We start from the raw sequence: 17,610 nt of genomic DNA, 5'->3' as shown, positions 1-17,610 counted from the left end.
ATCCATACTTTGTCATACCTTGCAAAGAGTCACAGGTTCAGAATGGGATTGGAGTGAGTAGTAGTCTGTAGACTAAGTGGATAAAAACAAGGACTGCAGATGCTGGAAACCAAAGTTCCAGCATCACTCTAATCTAAAAAGCACAGCAGGTCAGGCAGCATCCGAGGAGCAGGAAAATCGACGTTTCGGGCAAAATCCCTTCATCAGGAATAGAGGCAGACTAAGTGGGGCCTGGGTAAGACAGAGAACAAGGATTTACAGAAACTGAATTATTCAGAAGGCACAATGTATCTTTCATCGACAAGGATAGAACTAAAGTCCAGAATTTCACGTTTCCTCATCCCCCACCCACCCACGTCATCCTAGGGCCAACCCTCCAACTTGGCACTGCCTTCTTGAACTGTCCTACCATTCCATCTTCCTTCCCAAGTATTTGTTCCACCCTCCACTCCGACCGATCACCACCTCCACACCTGCATCTACCTATCGACTTCCTAGCTACCTTTCTCCCACCCTCCTGTTGATCACTCAGTCCTCCCCATACAGACACGTGCGCGAGCGCACACCCATACACACATACGCATGCACACACATGCACACCTGCTGTGCTTTTCCAGCGCCACACTTTTCGACTAAAGTGCAGAATGTTGACCATAGCATCTTTTGAGCAGATAGCTGTCCAAACTGAAGGGCTGGTGAAAGGAGGATGTGATCGGCAGTTGTCGGGGATTCAGTAATCAGAAATTGAGATTCTTTGTAAACAAGATTGAGAGTACCAGATGGTACATTTTCTACCAGCTATCAGAGTGAGGGCTTTCCTAAGCTTGCAAGTTATTGTGGTAATAATTCAATGATTCTGATCCATGTTGGGACCCAGCAGTGTGGGAATGTAGTAGGTTAGAGGTCATATTTGGAGAGTACCATGAAATAAATTAAGAAGCATGTCCCAGAGGATTGCAATCTCTGGATTATTATCTGAACGTTATAGCTTGAAGGCATGGTTTGAGGAGTTGTGGATGAAACTGAACACAGTATAATAATCAGCGAACACCTCACTTCTGACACTATTGATAGAAAGAAGGTCTTTGATGAAACAAACAAACTAATTGGATCTAGTTAATAAATCTCACAACGAGGTTATAGTCCAACAGGTTTATTTGAAAGCACTAGATTTCGGAGTGTCACTCCTTCATCAGGTGGTCGTGTCCAACACCGGCACCTCCAAGTAGTTGGATCTAGGGCACTGAAATGAAAATAAAATACTGAGGATGCTGGAAGTCTGGAATTAAAATAGAAAATGCTGGCCAAGTGGGCCTGGCAGCATCTGTGGTTTAAAAAACGGCAGAGTTAACATTTCAAGTGCGATATCACTTTTTTTTTCAGAAGTTCCATTCGTTGAATTATTCCTCTTCTACCAACTAACATTTAGTATAAATGTTTAACTCAACTTCAGTTCCCCTCACCTGCCAATCTAATCTTTTTTGATTGAGACATTGACCTCCAACAGTATTCTCATCTCATTTAGAAGGTGAATAGGATTAATGTTCACCTCTGTCATTTCCTGGGAAGATAAGTGCGAGAATAGAATGGGCAGTAAATTCTCTGTAGGCAAGTCATTTTCGGTACTATTTCAGAAATTAGAAGTGCATCATTTGTGATAAAGATATAGATTTCAGGACCAGGATCTATATGAAATTCCGGTTGTAGCTCTGTTTTCTGCAGGCTGGAAAGCAAATTGTTTCCTCCGCATGTACATCTAAGCCTTTATTTCAAAAGTTCATCTGCTTTCTGCAGATGATCAGTGTTATTTAAAAGAACTTGCTTCTCATTGTTTTTTGTACATGTAAAGGAAGATATTTGATCTCCACCTCAGGTTTCATTTATACAGACAGGATCATCACTCATGAATTATAGGAGAAAGTTTTCCTCAGCTAACAATTTATGGTGCTCTTGGAGTTCTGACTATTTTTGTAAAAGGAAGACTTTTTCCTCCTATGTAGTATCTCAATTCATTTTATAAACTTCTTGTGAACACATGCTGTCTCTGCACAGGACGTTGGGAAATCTTATGCTACCTCTTTTTTTTTCATCCTCGGAAGCTTGATAGTAATGTGTAATTAATAATAACTGTGCTTTTAACTTCATTGTCTTTTTGAGTTACTCAGTTCCAATTCTTGTTTAACTTTCACCTGTTTCAGCCCCTTTTGATACTTGAATTCACAGCTTCACCAAGACATTCTATTTCTCTATAATTTATATGGTTTCTACACTGGAAAGACATTTGGGTGTTGCCATAGCTTGCTGGGAAGACACCATTGCAGTCTCCAGCTGCCACTTACGTAGATCAACAATTTCTGAACGTTAAATAGTGGAATGATCCAATTTGGACATAAGCATATCCTTTCTCCTGAATAGCTTTTTAATTAACTTCTTGTCACCATTTTATTACCACTTTGCCTGAGAAAAATATCTTATGGTCCTTGGAATTATCTACTTCTTAGACAGTTACAACCTGGGTGATGGTTTTGAAACTTTCTTGGTGAAATTTGAAATGTCCTATTGCTTTTTCAGCAAATCACCTCACGATGGCCAATCTTATTACGGTAAGCATATTGTTCAGCATTGCTGGTTGGGCACGGTTGGCATCGATGTGGAATTTTCCTGCTGGAATGCAGACAAGAATTGAAGATGGGAATGGCATCCTATTCCTTTGTGGTTGTTGTCTTCTGGTTGTGTTAGTAGACCTCTGATTAATGAAATGGCTTGAGTCTGAGTCAGTGCGCTGACCGCAGGGAAATTCTCTGTCACCTGAAATAAGAAATCTGTTCTGCTAACAAAGTTCAGCCTATCTGATATTCATACTTGCGGAACGTTTCAGAGAACACCTCTGGGACACCCAGACCGACCAACCCAACCACCCCACGGCTCAACACTTCAACTCCCCCTCCCACTCCACCAAGGACATGCAGGTCCTTGGACTCCTCCATCGCCAGACCATAGCAACACGACGGCTGGAGGAAGAGCGCCTCATCTTCTGCCTAGGAACCCCCAACCACAAGGGATGGACTCAAATTTCTCCAGTTTCCTCATTTCCCCTCCCCCCACCTTGTCTCAGTCCCAACCCTCGAACTCAGCACCACCGTCCTAACCTGCAACCTGTCGCCAGCAATATCCATATCCTGTGAGTGAATTTAAAAAAACTGTTTCTCTTGTATTTTGGTGTGCCAATTAATCTTGTGTAGTCTAATACCACTTCATCTTGAACTGAAAAATGTGTTAGAGTATAAGATACAGGAGGTGAAAGTGGGTACTGCAGATGCTGGAGATTAGAGTGGTTCTGGAAAAGCACAGCAGGACAAGCAGAAGCAGCATCCGAGGAGCAGGAAAATCGACATTTCGGCAAAAGCCCTTCCTGATGAAGGGCTTTTGCCCGAAACATCGATTTTCCTGCTCCTCGGATGCTGCCTGTCCTGCTGTGTTTTTCCAGCACCACTCTAATCTTGACTGTAAGATACAGGAGTAGAATTAGGCCATTTGGTCCATTTGAGTCTGCTCCACAGTTTGATCATGACCGATATATTTCTTAACCTTATTTTCCTGCTTTCTTATAACTCTTCATCCCTTTTCTAATCATGAGTCTGTCTATCTGTCTTAAAGACACTCAATGACTTCGCCTCCACAATCATCTGTGGCAGGGTTTCACAGATTCACCATCCTTTGGCTGGAGAAATACCTCTTCGTTTCAGTTCTAAAGCATCATCCCTTCACTCTGAGACTATGCCCTTGAGTCTTATTCTCTTTCACTAATGATAGTATCTCTTCCACCTCCTCTCTATCCAGACTTCTTAACATTCTGTAAGTTTCAATGAGATCCCCCTTGTCCTTCTAAACTCAGAACTGACCTAAAGTCTTCAACTGACCCTCATGTGACAAACCCTTCATCCCCAGGATCATTCTTGTAAATTTTCTCTGGACCCCCTCTAATGCTAACACATGCTTTCTTAGAAACTGTTCACAATATTCCATGTATGATCTGACCAGAGCATATACAGCCTCAGCAGTACATCCATGCCCTTGTATTCTAGCCCTCTTAAAATGAATGCTAACATTGCATTTGCCTTCCTAACTCCACATTGAAATTGCATGTTAACCTGAACAGAATCTTGAACTCAGACTCCGAAGTTCCTTTGTGCTTCAGATTTACAAAGCTTTTCCCCATTTAGGAAATAGTCTACATCTCTATTCTTCCTACCAAAATGCAGAACTGCTTGCTTTCTCACATTGTATTCCATCTGCCACTTCTTCGCCTATCAAAGTTCTTCTGCACCTTCCCTGCTTCCTCAACAGTACCTGTTCCTCAAAGCTTTAATTATATTATTGAATGTTGTCATTTTCAGGTGAGAATGTTGACACTGCTTGAGTGCAAAGGTTTCTTGGACTTGTCATGGTCTGATTTTTGATTTCGGTCTGAAGCAGTGTGGTATCTGCTAAACCATGGTTCCAATGTACTGACTAATCAGGACCTTTTGTATGCTCCTGCAATTTTGATGAAAACGAAGAACTTGCCATCATAGCTGCAGAGCTATAGTGATTGACATACTGCTTTTCTTTCCTGTCTGGGTTTTCTTTCTTATGCAGTTATCTCTCCCCACAAAGATTTATGTTTGACAGAAATCTAACAATCACTGATCACCTAGCTGTGTGGTTTCTCCAACACTTTTTTAGCTTTATCATGGGCTTTTTCTCTTTGCGGATCATTGTTCTGGTAGGCTCTGAAGTCTAGCTCAGTTTCTTGCCACCGCGTTTCTCTTCAGGTTCTATTTGCCCACCCTCCACCTCCTACTAGACTCACCTTGTCTTCCTTCTGTAGCACTCTGCTGCCTCTGTTTTTTTTCTTCCAGCCATCTTTGCCACTTGCCTTTGGTTCTGTGTTTCTGGTCACCATCAGTCACTGTGCTAACATCAGATCTGTGCTATTGTAAGTGAACTTTAAATAATTGTAAAGAATGGATGGTATAAGAGAACATCTTCTGGACCCTTCCTAATCAATCTCCAATTCCTCATAATCTGACATCACTGACATTTTTGGTAGCTGTTCTTAGAGTAGATGTGTAATTAACCCTTTACCTTTTCACGTGGAGAAGTCAGATATTTTCCTTTCTTATGTTAAGCCAGTATTGAGGCATCTAGAATAAACATTGTTGACTTCTTTCTGACTGTGTATATCACTGTGCTCTGGTTCATCTGTCTTACTTGTTGGGCAACTATACCCACGGATGGTAATGGAGAAGTTTCGGACATTGGCTGTAAGGTATAATTAAATGAGACAACTATATCAGATTTTCTTAATTGGTCTATGTCGTACTCTCCTAATTTTGGCACATGTGCCCAAATCTCAATGAAGATGAGTTTGGAGGGTTGACATGGCAGTGTACATCTGGTCCAGAGACCAACATTTGGGTCATCTATCTGATCTTTCTTTTCTTTGACAGTTTGATACAACTCAGTGGCTTGCTAGACCTCTTGAAAAGGGTATTTAAGAATCAAACAAAGTGCTGTGAGTCTGGAGTCCTATCTGGTAGAGCAGATTGAATTAATACAGCAGATTTTTCTTTTCCTAAAGGCTACTGGTGAACCAAATTTTTTTTATTTTAAACACATTCTGATTGTTTCAAGATCATTAATGAAAGTTTTAATTCCTGATATATTTTGCACTTCTTAGAAAAAATTCTCTGGCTGCACTGGTGAGTCTTGAACTATTTCTGCAGAGCATTTTTTCAGGCTTCTGGATTAACAGTCCAGTAATATTATAATATGCTTACATTCCCTTTTATTCAACAGTATCATTTCACTTTTAAATTAAATTTACATCAGTTTTACATCAGTTGTGGGCGGCACAGTGGTTAGCACTGCTGCCTCACAGTGCCAGAGACTCAGGTTCAATTCCCGCCTCAGGCAACTGACTGTGGAGTTTGCACGTTCTCCCCGTGTCTGCGTGGGTTTCCTCCGGGTGCTCCGGTTTCCTCCCACAGTCCAAAGATGTGCAGGTAAGGTGAATTGGCCATGCTAAATTGCCCGTAGTGTTAGGTAAGGGGTTCATGTACGGGTATGGGTGGGTTGCGCTTCGGCGGGGCGGTGTGGACTTGTGGGGCTGAAGGGCCTGTTTCCACACTGTAAGTAATCTAATCTAATTTCTTTATTTGAAAACAGCATTTATTTAACTCCCAGCATTTAAAAGTATATTGTTGCAATCTTATCTTCATTATGTCATATAATTAACTTTACATTGGTATGTTGTGCGCAGTTTTTCAAAGTCATGGTCTTTGAGCTTGAAATATCCACTGGATCTGCCAGAATTTATACATTTACAGTTGGATTTATTGAATCAGTAGAAATTAGGTAACTTGATAATGTGTTAAATGTCACAAGGAGTAATATCGTAGAGGTATATCCTTTGGTTCAACATGAATGATGGCAGAGGATTTTTCACAGTATTTACATCATTGTTAATTTTGAGTAGTCTTGCAGCTATTGAATCATACAGTTTGTTTAATGCAGTTATTCAGAGAACATTGTAGACTGCTGTTGGTAGAGTCTCAAGCTTTGTGCATCTCTGATTTTAATTGCTACACTAATAGCCACCATGCCTTTTAGTTCTTGAGGCTATAAACCCTGGAATTCATTCCCTGAACCTACCTTACTGTCAACCATTTTTTGTCCTTTTTAATATACATCATGAAACCTACCTCTTTGACCAAGCTTTTGGCTATATCTGATGTTTCCTTATGAGATGTGGTTTTTAATATTTTTTAAACTTAATTCTTCTCTGAAGTACCTTTTGAATATTTTGCTACTTTAAAGGCATCGTTTGATTATGTTGATACTGTACATATGTTATTATCAATTTTTTTCTGCAGACAACACTGCTAGATTTGGATGCCTTGGCAAGACATCTTGCTGACTGCATTCGCAGGTTGGTCAACATAAATTTAAAAGCTTTTCTCAGGATTACATTGTTATTGTATTGTTGCATATTTATTTCTTTTCTTTCCCTTCCCCTTTTTTATGTAGCAGGGAAATCCTTGATCAGCAGGATAGTAACATTGAAGATGATGGACTTACAGGACTTCTGCGACTTTGCACGGTGGTCATAAAGCACAAGCCTCCATTTAAATTCTCTCGAGAAGGGCAGGTAAATGAAAATAGCATTTTAGAGTGATAAAGCACAATAAGTGGCCACTTGGTCCAATGTGGATGTATAACCACTTTAATTGAGCAGCCTTGTTTGGTCCTCCATCATTGCTTTACGTTAAAGATCCTTGAAATACATCGTGCTTAAATACCTGTAGAAGTCTCATTCAAAATTATTTATGGAATCTACTTCCACTATCTTATTAGATAGCGAGTTCTGGGCCTGGGCAACTCTGAGTGAAAATGTTCCACCTCCTCTCCCATCTGTTTGGGGGAGTTTGGTGTACTAGGGATATGTCAGTGGACTAGCAGTCCAGAACCCCAGGCTGATGTTCTGGGGACATAGGTTCGAATCTCAGTTTGGCCAATGGTGAAATTTGAATTCAATAAAAAAAACCTGTAATTAAAAGAAGAAGGCTAGACTAATAGTGACCATTGATCGCTGTAAAAGCCCACCTGGTTTTCGGGAAGGAAATCGGCCATCCTTACCCACAGCAATATGGTTGACTTGTAACTGCTGTCTGAGAATTGGGGGATGAGCAATAAATGTGGGCCTGGTCAGCAATGTCCACATTGCATGAACAAATAGAAAACTGTTCCATTTCTGATGAGTTTGAACCAATGACCACTCATGGATCCACGCACCAAAGGGATTTTGTTTTCCCTAACTTGCTCATCAAAACCTCTCTTCTTCAAAAAATGTTGAATAGTTTATTACTTTGTTTTGAAGTAAAAGGATTCTGACTTTTCTAATCTCCTCAAAACAGATGTCCTTGATCTCTGATAACATCCTAGCCTACTGTTTCTGTACCCACTTCAGATCCTTTACATCTCCCTAAAGGATATATTGAAAAAGACCTGGATTGTTTTTAAGTCTCTCATCTTTTAGAATGACCATGTTAGTTTCAGTTCTTTCATCTGTAAATCGCAAAACTTTTTTTAAAAAGTTACATTCTCAAGTGAACTTTAACAATGTATAATGTATCAAAGGTGTGATTTTCCCTGTGTGAGACCATCTGTGCCACAATGGTCAGAATGATTCTAATCTAAAAGATGGATTTACAGAATCTTATATGGATTCATGCAGTTTTTGAGCAAAGCAAAATGTAATTCTGCAAGTACAAATTCACCCCACAAACTTATGTGTTTCAAAGAACTGAAAACTTTTCAAGAAAGGTCAAACAGAAAGTTTTGTGCTGAGCATATAATAAAATTACATGTAAGTTTATGGAGTGAATTTGTACTTGCAGAATTACATTTTACTTTGCTCAAAAACTACATGAATCCATGTAAGATTCTGTAAATCCGTCTTTTAGATTAGAATCAGTCTGATCATGGTGGCACAGATAGCCTCATAGGGAAACTCACACCTTCAATACATTATCTGGGCCAACATGACACCCATTGAAGTTCAATTGAGAATGTAACTTTTAAAAAAGTTTTCCGATTTACATATGAAAGAACTGAAACCAACATGGTCATGCTAAAAGATGAGAGACTTAAAAACAATCCAGATCTCTTTCAATATATAATTTCAGTTACATCACACTGGTAAACAGTTGCTATAAATTCTGTATCTTCCAATCTTATTCTCCACAACCACCTGATGAAGGAGCAGCGCTCCAAAAGCTAGTGGTTCAAAATAAACCTGTTGGACTAAAACCTGGTATTATGATTTTTAACTTTGTACAGCCCAGTCCAACACTGGCATCTCCAAATATTGAAACCAAGTTGGTCATGAGGTAGGGGATGACTAAATCCAAAGAATGAAAAGAAAATTATGGGTGAACTCAGTGAGATTCATTTAGGTTGTTCATCTTGTAATTTTTCAAGTTATGTAAGTATTACATATTGTTAAGAATATAATTCTAGTAATTTATTGGCTAAATTACAAAAATAAGAATGAAATAAATGTAAAATTGGAATAGCCAGCATGTGCAGCCTAATTATAAGAGATTTGCAATTTTGCTGTTGGCAAACAATAGTGTTGTGTCAGTTAGGATGAAGTATGGAGCAAGAATCATATCCATTAAAACGATATTGTTTAAATCTGTATAACCAGTTTACTGATACATATCATGCACATTAGTGTGTTTAGTCAGCTTATTTTGTTTGTGCTTGCTAAATACGGAGATCCAAAGCAATATTTCCTGTGCTTTTATCGTAGGAATTCCTAAGAGATGTGTTCAATCTCCTGTTCTTACTTCCAAGCTTGAAGGACAGACAACAACCAAAGTGTAAATCCCATTCCTCCAGAGCAGCAGCCTACGATTTGTTAGTGGAAATGGTGAAGGGCTCAGCAGAAAACTACAGACTGCTACACAACTGGGTGATGGCACAACACATGCAGTGTAAGGAAGACTTGTAATTGCATTTGGAAATTTTTAAGTGGCTAATTTCAAAGAACTGAGAACTTTTCAAGAAAGGTCAAACATAAAGCTTTGTGCTGAGCATATAATAAAAATAGCTATCAACGGGCTTAGTACTAAACAAAGGTGACGTTAATTGGCTAACGGTTTTATAGAAACGAAGGATCCTGCTTAACAATGTCCCTTGATTTTGAGGGAGCAAAATCCAATTCCACAGTGGTTAATTGTTTTCTTTTGATAAAAAGGGTCATGAGGACCACCAGTCTCTGCTGCGGTTCTGTGGCAACACCCTGACCAATTAGAATCTATCTGCCTGAACTGGGAAGTAAGATTGACAATTAACTCCTATTGTTGCATCTCCATGCTAACAATGGCCATAATAGTCAGCATCTTCTTGTTATGTTGTATAAATTAGTGTCCCTGTTTCTCCCATTTGTTTCTTGCATCCTGGTCCTGATGAATGCAAGATAAAACGTTTTGACTTATTGTCTCCTATCAGCAAAGTATAACTCTTCAATTTGTAACTAGCATTAGAAAAGGTTCCTCGTGAAAGGCGAATAGTTAAAAGTCAAAACTGTAGGATTACAGGTAAAAGTTTTACATGAATTTGAAGATAGGAAACAACAAGCACTTTTGGTGAATTATACAGAGATAGCTGGATGCAATAAGTGTAGTGTCCCAGGTGTCCATATTGAAACCATTATCATTTCTAACTGGCATCAATTAACTTGGGTTCAAGCACTCGAGACAAGTTTGCTAAGTTTTAGTGATTATCCCAAACCAGGAATTGAAAAGAATTATAAAGCAGTTTGGACAGGATGAACAAAGGATTTGGAATTTAATGTAGAAAAATGTGAAGTGCAGCACATTGGGAACAAAAATGGATAATGCATACAAAAATGGTGTAGCAATTAATATGGGTAACCTGAAGAGAAACCTGGAAACTTTATTGAATTTAATATTCACTATTCCCATTCAATTTAGAGCAGCAGTCAGTAAAATGATTTGAATGTTGAACTCATAGCTAAAACAGGGAGAAAGTGAAAACTGCAGATGCTGGAGATCAGAGCTTAAAAATGTGTTGCTGGAAAAGCGCAGCAGGTCAAGCAGCATCAAAGGAACAGGAGAATCGATGTTTCGGGCATAAGCCCTTCTTCAGGAAGAAGGGCTTATGCCCGAAACGTTGATTCTCCTATTCCTTTGATGCTGCCTGATCTGCACTTTTCCAGCAACACATTTTTAAGCTCATAGCTAAAACAGTAGAGTACAGCCAAATGGAAGTCACAGACAATTTGCACAGTTCTCTGATTGATTAAATCACATCCTGAATATGATATCCATGTGCAGTGGCCCAGAAATAATTGAGATTCAATTACTGGAGGCACTGCAGAGAAGAACTTGTACTCTGTGACAAGAATTTGAAACATGAAGAAACACAGAGGTGCTCAACTTTTCATCTTGCCAAAGAAATCTTTGAGACCAATTCCTTTAGAAATATTCAAGTTAATTTTTGACATAAAACTGGAATATTACAGTAAATCATGAGAACAAGGCAGAGAGATGAGCGTTTAATTTGCTAATAAAAAAATTTGTGATTGATGCCTTGACCCTTTGTGTTATCCTCACCACTAGCCTTCCCACCTATTTTTTGTCATCTGCAAACTTGGCGTCAGTATGTTCACTTTCCGTACGTAAATCATTAACATTGTAAACAATTGTGGCACCAGCACTGATCCCTGTGGCATTCTATTCGTTACAGGTTACCATCTGAAAATGCTCCCCATATCTCAAGACTCTTCTGTTAGTTAGCAAATCACGTATCCATGCTAACGTACTAACTGTAACACAATGTAGTTCTATCTTCTTAAGTACCATAATGTGTGGTATTTTATGAAATGCCTTCTGAGAATCCAAATATATTACATTCACTGTTTTCACCTTATCTGTTTTGTTTGTTACATCCTCAAAGAATTTTAGTAAATTTGTAAACCATCATTTCCCCTTTGTGAAGCTATGCTGGACTTTGCATGATCATGTTATATATGTCTACTTACTATTATATTGTTTATAATAGATTCTAACATTGTCTTTACAACAGATGTTAGGAGGCCTGTCTCCTTTTCCTTTTTAAGTAAAGGTGCTACATTGGCAGTTCTCTAGTTAGAGTCATAGAAATGTACAGCATGGAAACAGACACTTGGGTCCAACTTGTCCATGCTGACCAGATATCCTAATCTCTTTTGCCAGCATCTTGCCAATTCCCTCTTAAACCTTTCCTATTCATATACCCATCCCAATGCTTTTCAAATGTTGCAATTATACCGGCATCCACCACTTCCTCTGGCAGTTCAGTCCACCCATGTGTCATCCTCTGTGTGAAAAAGTTGCTTCTTAAGTCCCTTTTAGATCTTTCCCCCCTCACTTTAAAGGGGTACTAACCATACCCCTTTAATACACGTCCAAATCATTTTAATAAATGACACCAAGCAGTGGACCCAGCAACGATCCTTGTGGCACACCACTGGTCCAGTCTGAAAAGTAACCCTCCACCATCCTTTGTCTCCGACCTTCGACTCAGTTCTGTATGCAAATAGATTGTTCTCCATGTAATCTAACCTTGTTAAACAGTCTACCATGAGGAACCTTGTCAAATGTCTTACTGAAGTCAATGTCGATCACTACCTTCATCAATCCTCTTCATTACTCCTTCAAAAATCTCAACCAAGTTAGTGAGACATGATTTCTCATGCACAATGCCAGTCCCTAATCGGTCCTTGCTTTTCTATATAATGTAAATCCCTTCCCTCAGATCCTTTCCAACAAGAAGTCTGGAGCTTTTCCTGAATCTAATGATGCATGGAAGATTACTGCCAGAGTGCATTCACTATCTCTATAACTGCTTCCATTAATGTCCTAAAATGCATTCCATTAGGTCAGGGAATTGATTGGACTTAAACCCCTTTAGTTTTCCTAGCACTGCATGTTTAGTGATAGTTACATGTTAAATAGGACTGAGTCAGATCTGCTTCATCAAGAGGAGGCCATGCCTAACAAATCTGTCAGAATTCTTGGAAGAGATAATGAGCAAGTTAGACGAATGAGAGGTTGTGGGCGTGATCTATTTGGGTTTTGATGGCCTCTGGCAATGTCCCACATAGGAGGCTGCTAAATAATGTAAGAGCCCTTGGTGTTGGGGCAAGATCTGGCATGGGCTGGAAATGTGTTGCTGGAAAAGCGCAGCAGGTCAGGCAGCATCCAGGGAACAGGAGAATCGACGTTTCGGGCATAAGCCCTTCTTCAGGAATGGGGAAAGTTTGTGATCTCCAGCATCTGCAGACCTCACTTTCTCCTCAAAGATCTGGCATGGACAGAGGATTGGCTGCCTAGCAGAATCAAAAGTCCCATGACACAGGATTGTAGTCGGATAGGTTTATTTGAAACCACAAGCTTTCAGAGCCCCTGTTTCTTCCTTAGGCAGTAGTCTGTCACAGAATTTATAAGTAAAAGATCAAAGGGTTATAAAACTTGTGCAAATGTATTGAACAAACCTGGATGACTGTTAAGTCTTTAATCAGTTAGAATGGAGGTGCAGGTTTCGAGTGATTAATATGCAAATCCCAGAATTTCTTTCAAGTCACTGCCCCAAGATATCAGGTTTTATCAGAATAAAGGTGACACCCTGGTCAAACAATGTATTTTAGAAGTTTGTATCTGTTTTATTTCCAAAGTAGGAATTTATAAAATGCCACATTGACTGTCAACGGATCATATGCTTTTTGAATAAAATAGTGTATCTGCAAATTCATTGTTTCATGTCCCAAAGTCCGCCTTGGAGGGCATTTACCCAAAGATTTGTGGCTGAATGTCCTTGAACGCTGAAGTGTTCCCCCATTGGGAGGGAACACCCATGCCTGGTGATTGTTGCTTGATGTCCATTCATCCATTGTCATAGCGTCTGTTTGGTTTCACCAATATGCCATGCTTCTGGACATCCTTGCTTGCAGCAAATGAGACAGACAATGTTAGCCGAATCACATGAGTATCTGACGTGCACATGGTGGGTGGAGTCCCCATTTGTAGTATTCATGTCTATGCTTTGACATGTCTAGTAGGAGTTGTCATGATAGCATTATATGGTGTGTTCGATGTCCTGAAGGCTGGGTAGTTTGCTGTGAACAATGGTCTGTTTAAGTTTTGACGGTTGTTTGAAAGCGAGAAGTGGAGGTGTAGGGAAGATCTTGGCAAGGTGCTCCAGGCTGCAAAGAACACTCACACACTTTCTCTCTCAAGCGCCCATGCTCTCTCACACACTCCCTCACATTCTCACTCTCAAGCACAGACACACATCCACTCTCCCTCACACACGCATACGCGTACACTCTCTCATACACATGCATTCACATACACATCCTCTTACATGTGCTTGCTCTCCTGTGCACGTACACGTACACGCGCACCCACATGCACATATAAATCCATGAGGTGAATTTGCATTTGGAGATTTGTATTTGCACATATATTCTATTTTATTCAAAAAGCACATGATCTGTAGACAGTCAGTTTACAGATTAGATTACAGATTACATTACAGTGTGGAAACAGGCCCTTCGGCCCAACAAGTCCACACCGACCCGCCGAAGCGAACCCACCCATACCCCTACATTTACCCCTTACCTAACACTACGGGTAATTTAGCATAGCCAATTCACCTGACCCTGCACATCTTTGGACTGTGGGAGGAAACCGGAGCACCCGGAGGAAACCCACGCAGACACGGGGAGAACGTGCAAACTCCACACAGTCAGTCGCCTGAGGCGGGAATTGAACCCGGATCTCTGGCGCTGTGAGGCAACAGTGCTAACCATTGTGCCACCGTGCCGCCCACAAATGTGGCATTTTATAAATTCCTACTTTAGAAATATAAACAGGCTTAAAACATGGCCTCATGCCTAAAATACATTGTCTGACTAGAGGTGTTACCTTTATTCTGGTAAAACCTGAAGTTATCTTGGGGCAGTGACTTAAAAGAAATTCTGGGATTTACATATTAATCCATCTAAACCTGCACTTCCATTCTAACTGATTAAAGACTTTAATAGCCATCTAGGTTTGTTCAATGCATTCGCACAAATTGTAATACCCTTTGATCTTTTACTTATAAATTCTGCAACCAATGTATTCTCTCTCACGAGCTGCCTGAGGAAGGAGCAGGGGCTCCGAAAGCTTGCGGTTTCAAAAAAATCTGTTGGGCTATAACCTAGTGTCATGTGAGTTTTCATTTTATCCACCCCAGTTCAACTGGAACCTCCACATCATGACTAGCAGAAGGCAGAGAGTAGGGATCAAGAGTTCTTTTTCAGGATGGCAGCCAGTAACTGTAGTTTCACGGAGTTCCGTGTTGGTAATCTGGATGAGGAAACTGAAGGCATTGTTGCTAAATTTGCAGGTGACACAAAGATAGATGGAGGGACACGTAATGTCAAAGCAAATACACTGCAGAAGGACATGGGACAGGCTAGGGGAGTTGGCAAAGAAGTAGCAGATGGAATAAGTTTGGTAAGTGTGAGGTTATGCACTTTGGTAGGAACAATAGAGGCATGGACTATTTTCTAAATTAGGAAAGGTTTCAGAAATCTGAAGTATAGAGGGACTTGGGAGTTTTAGTTTAGGATTTTCTTAAGGTTCAGTTGGCAATAGGGAAGGCAAATGCAATTTTAGCATTCATTTCAAGAGGGCTCGAATACGACAGCAGAGATGTACAGCTGGGGCTGTAGAAGGCTGTAGTCTACCTCATTATGTTCACTGTTTCCGATGGGATCCTTTACTCTGGCATTATTGTAAGAAACCCGTCTCATTATTCATCACCAGATCTAAAATAGTGTGTTGAGGTGGCCGACTACTGGAAGTTCGGGATCATTTTTGTTGACAGAACATATATGTTCTGCAAAGTGCTTGCACAGTCTGCATTTCTCTTTGCCAATGTGAGCAGTAGAATAGATTGAGTGAATTGTAGGTGAATTGCTGCTTCGTCTGGAAGGTATGTCTGGTGCCTTGGATAGTGAGGAGAGGAGAAGTAAATGGACAAGTGTTGCACCTTCTATGATTGCAAAGGAGAGTGCTGTGAGGGTGTGGAGAGGTGTTTGGAGTGGGTTAGAGGGAACGATCCCTGCAAAATGCTGATAAAAGGAGAGTAAAATGTGTGTCTGGTGTGTCTAAATTTGAAGACTGAAAAAACTGAAAGATGAAGAAGTTCATTGCAGACTGCAAAAGGATTCGCCCCACTTCTGTTACTCAGATGTTAACAGAGATGGACTAATGAAGCTTCTGGGCAGTAGTCATGACCAAAGTATTGATGGTAGAAGATTAAGCAGCGAAGGTGTCATTTAGCCCAAAGGGAGATGACTGGATTTTACTCTGTTAATGACCATACCAGACCAAGAGTAAACGTAACATGAATGTTACCTTCCACTTACCTACCTAATCAGAAATGTTAGCCAAGTCCTCCTACCCATTAAAGGTTGTCTCTGAAGTTGGCCATGCTGTACAAACGTTCTCAATGTGAATAGAATGTTGTCCTTTTGCATACTTCCAGCTGCTTTATGTTCAGTAGCAAAACATGCATAAAATTATGCTCTGGTGAATGCTCCAGCATTGTTGTTTTAAGTATTAATACTATGGGGTAAATTTTATCTTGCCTGAATTTTCTCATCCTCAGCATGTTCTACCTTTGCATATTTTAGTTTTCAACATTTCACAGACATTGCTGGTGGCTAGAAGCAATGTCACGTTTATTTTTTTTAATTCTCACTTTTTTCTAATAGAAATTCTCATAATGCTTCAAAGACAAAAAGTTAGTATTGTTTCTATAATGTATTTGATCTCTAAAAGAAGAGAGCTTAAATAAAAGATAAAATTATGATTTGTGATGCATTTTTCATTGAGTTGTACAAGTTTGGTACAATTTAATATGAACTGTGGCAAAATAATTTTGAATTAAACTCCACTTTTTTTCTAATATAGCATCTCATGCACCATACAAGTGGGATTACTGGCCTCATGATGATGTGCGGGCTGAGTGTAGGTTTGTAGGTTTGACAAATCTTGGAGCGACCTGTTACTTAGCTTCCACAATCCAGCAGCTGTATATGATACCGGAGGCCAGACAGGCCATCTTTACGGCTAAAGTAAGTACTGTTGAAAAATGACGTCTAATTCATATATGTAATAACTTGAATCTGTTGATTAATCTATCAAGAATTAATCCAAAAGTTAAAGTATGTTAAATGAAAGAATGTTGTTATAAGCAGTAAAATTTGCAGCGACCACAAATGTACAGCAAGTGTTCCTAGGACAAAGATGATGCTGCTAATCAAATCACTGCTAATCAAATCACTGCCCATCACTGAAGACTATTATATTTCCCCTCTAGCTGTGATGATTGAAATACTATTAACAATGTGAAATTTATAACTTTAGAAGGGGTTCAGCTCAATAGGGTACAATGTTTATTCCATTTAGGGTGTAGGTTTGCTCGCTGAGCTACAAACCTTGCAAAAAGATTATTCCATTCATAAGACTCGATGATTGACCAGATTGTTTGGACAGGAAAAATATAAAGCAGCTGTTCCCTCTTAGTTCAAGTGTAAATAACAAGGAGGCAAAATTGTAAAGTGAATGGCAGGAGGTTTAGAGGGGATTTGAAAAGTTTTTTTTCATCTAGAGAGTGGTGGGAATATGGAATGTATTGCCTGGGAAGGTGGTAGAGATGAGAAATCCCTTAACTTTTTAAGTACGTCGATGAGCACTTGAAATGTCATAAAGTTCCAGCATATGGGCCAAGTGCTGGTAATTGGAATTAGTGTAGATAGATTGGTGCACACTTGATGGGTTGAAATTCCTCTTCTATTTGACTCTATATGAGTGATTGTGGCTTGGTAGTTTTATTAAATTTGCATCACTGTATTGCTAAAGTATTCCTACACGGTACTCTTCATATGTTCTAAGGCATTTTCTTCCAGCCTCAGCATAATTGTCTAGTAACCCTTCTTCA

The 17,610-nt window shown here is 39.7% G+C and overlaps 1 protein-coding gene across 5 annotated transcripts in view; it reads left to right on the top strand.

The window, feature by feature from the left end:
• usp34 (ubiquitin specific peptidase 34) overlaps positions 1-17,610 on the top strand; it is a 371,687-nt gene that overhangs the window by 233,203 nt on the left and 120,874 nt on the right. For all 5 annotated transcript variants that reach the window (XM_043696074.1, XM_043696076.1, XM_043696075.1 and 2 more), the window contains 4 exons: positions 6,918-6,973; positions 7,072-7,192; positions 9,359-9,542; positions 16,581-16,744. In XM_043696074.1, the coding sequence (XP_043552009.1) occupies positions 6,918-6,973; positions 7,072-7,192; positions 9,359-9,542; positions 16,581-16,744 (525 nt within the window). The remainder of the gene's footprint in view (positions 1-6,917; positions 6,974-7,071; positions 7,193-9,358; positions 9,543-16,580; positions 16,745-17,610) is intronic.

Source organism: Chiloscyllium plagiosum, chromosome 9, assembly GCF_004010195.1.
Source record: "Chiloscyllium plagiosum isolate BGI_BamShark_2017 chromosome 9, ASM401019v2, whole genome shotgun sequence".
NCBI classification, from domain to species: Eukaryota; Metazoa; Chordata; class Chondrichthyes; order Orectolobiformes; family Hemiscylliidae; genus Chiloscyllium; species Chiloscyllium plagiosum.
This window is presented reverse-complemented; position numbering and strand designations above follow the sequence as displayed.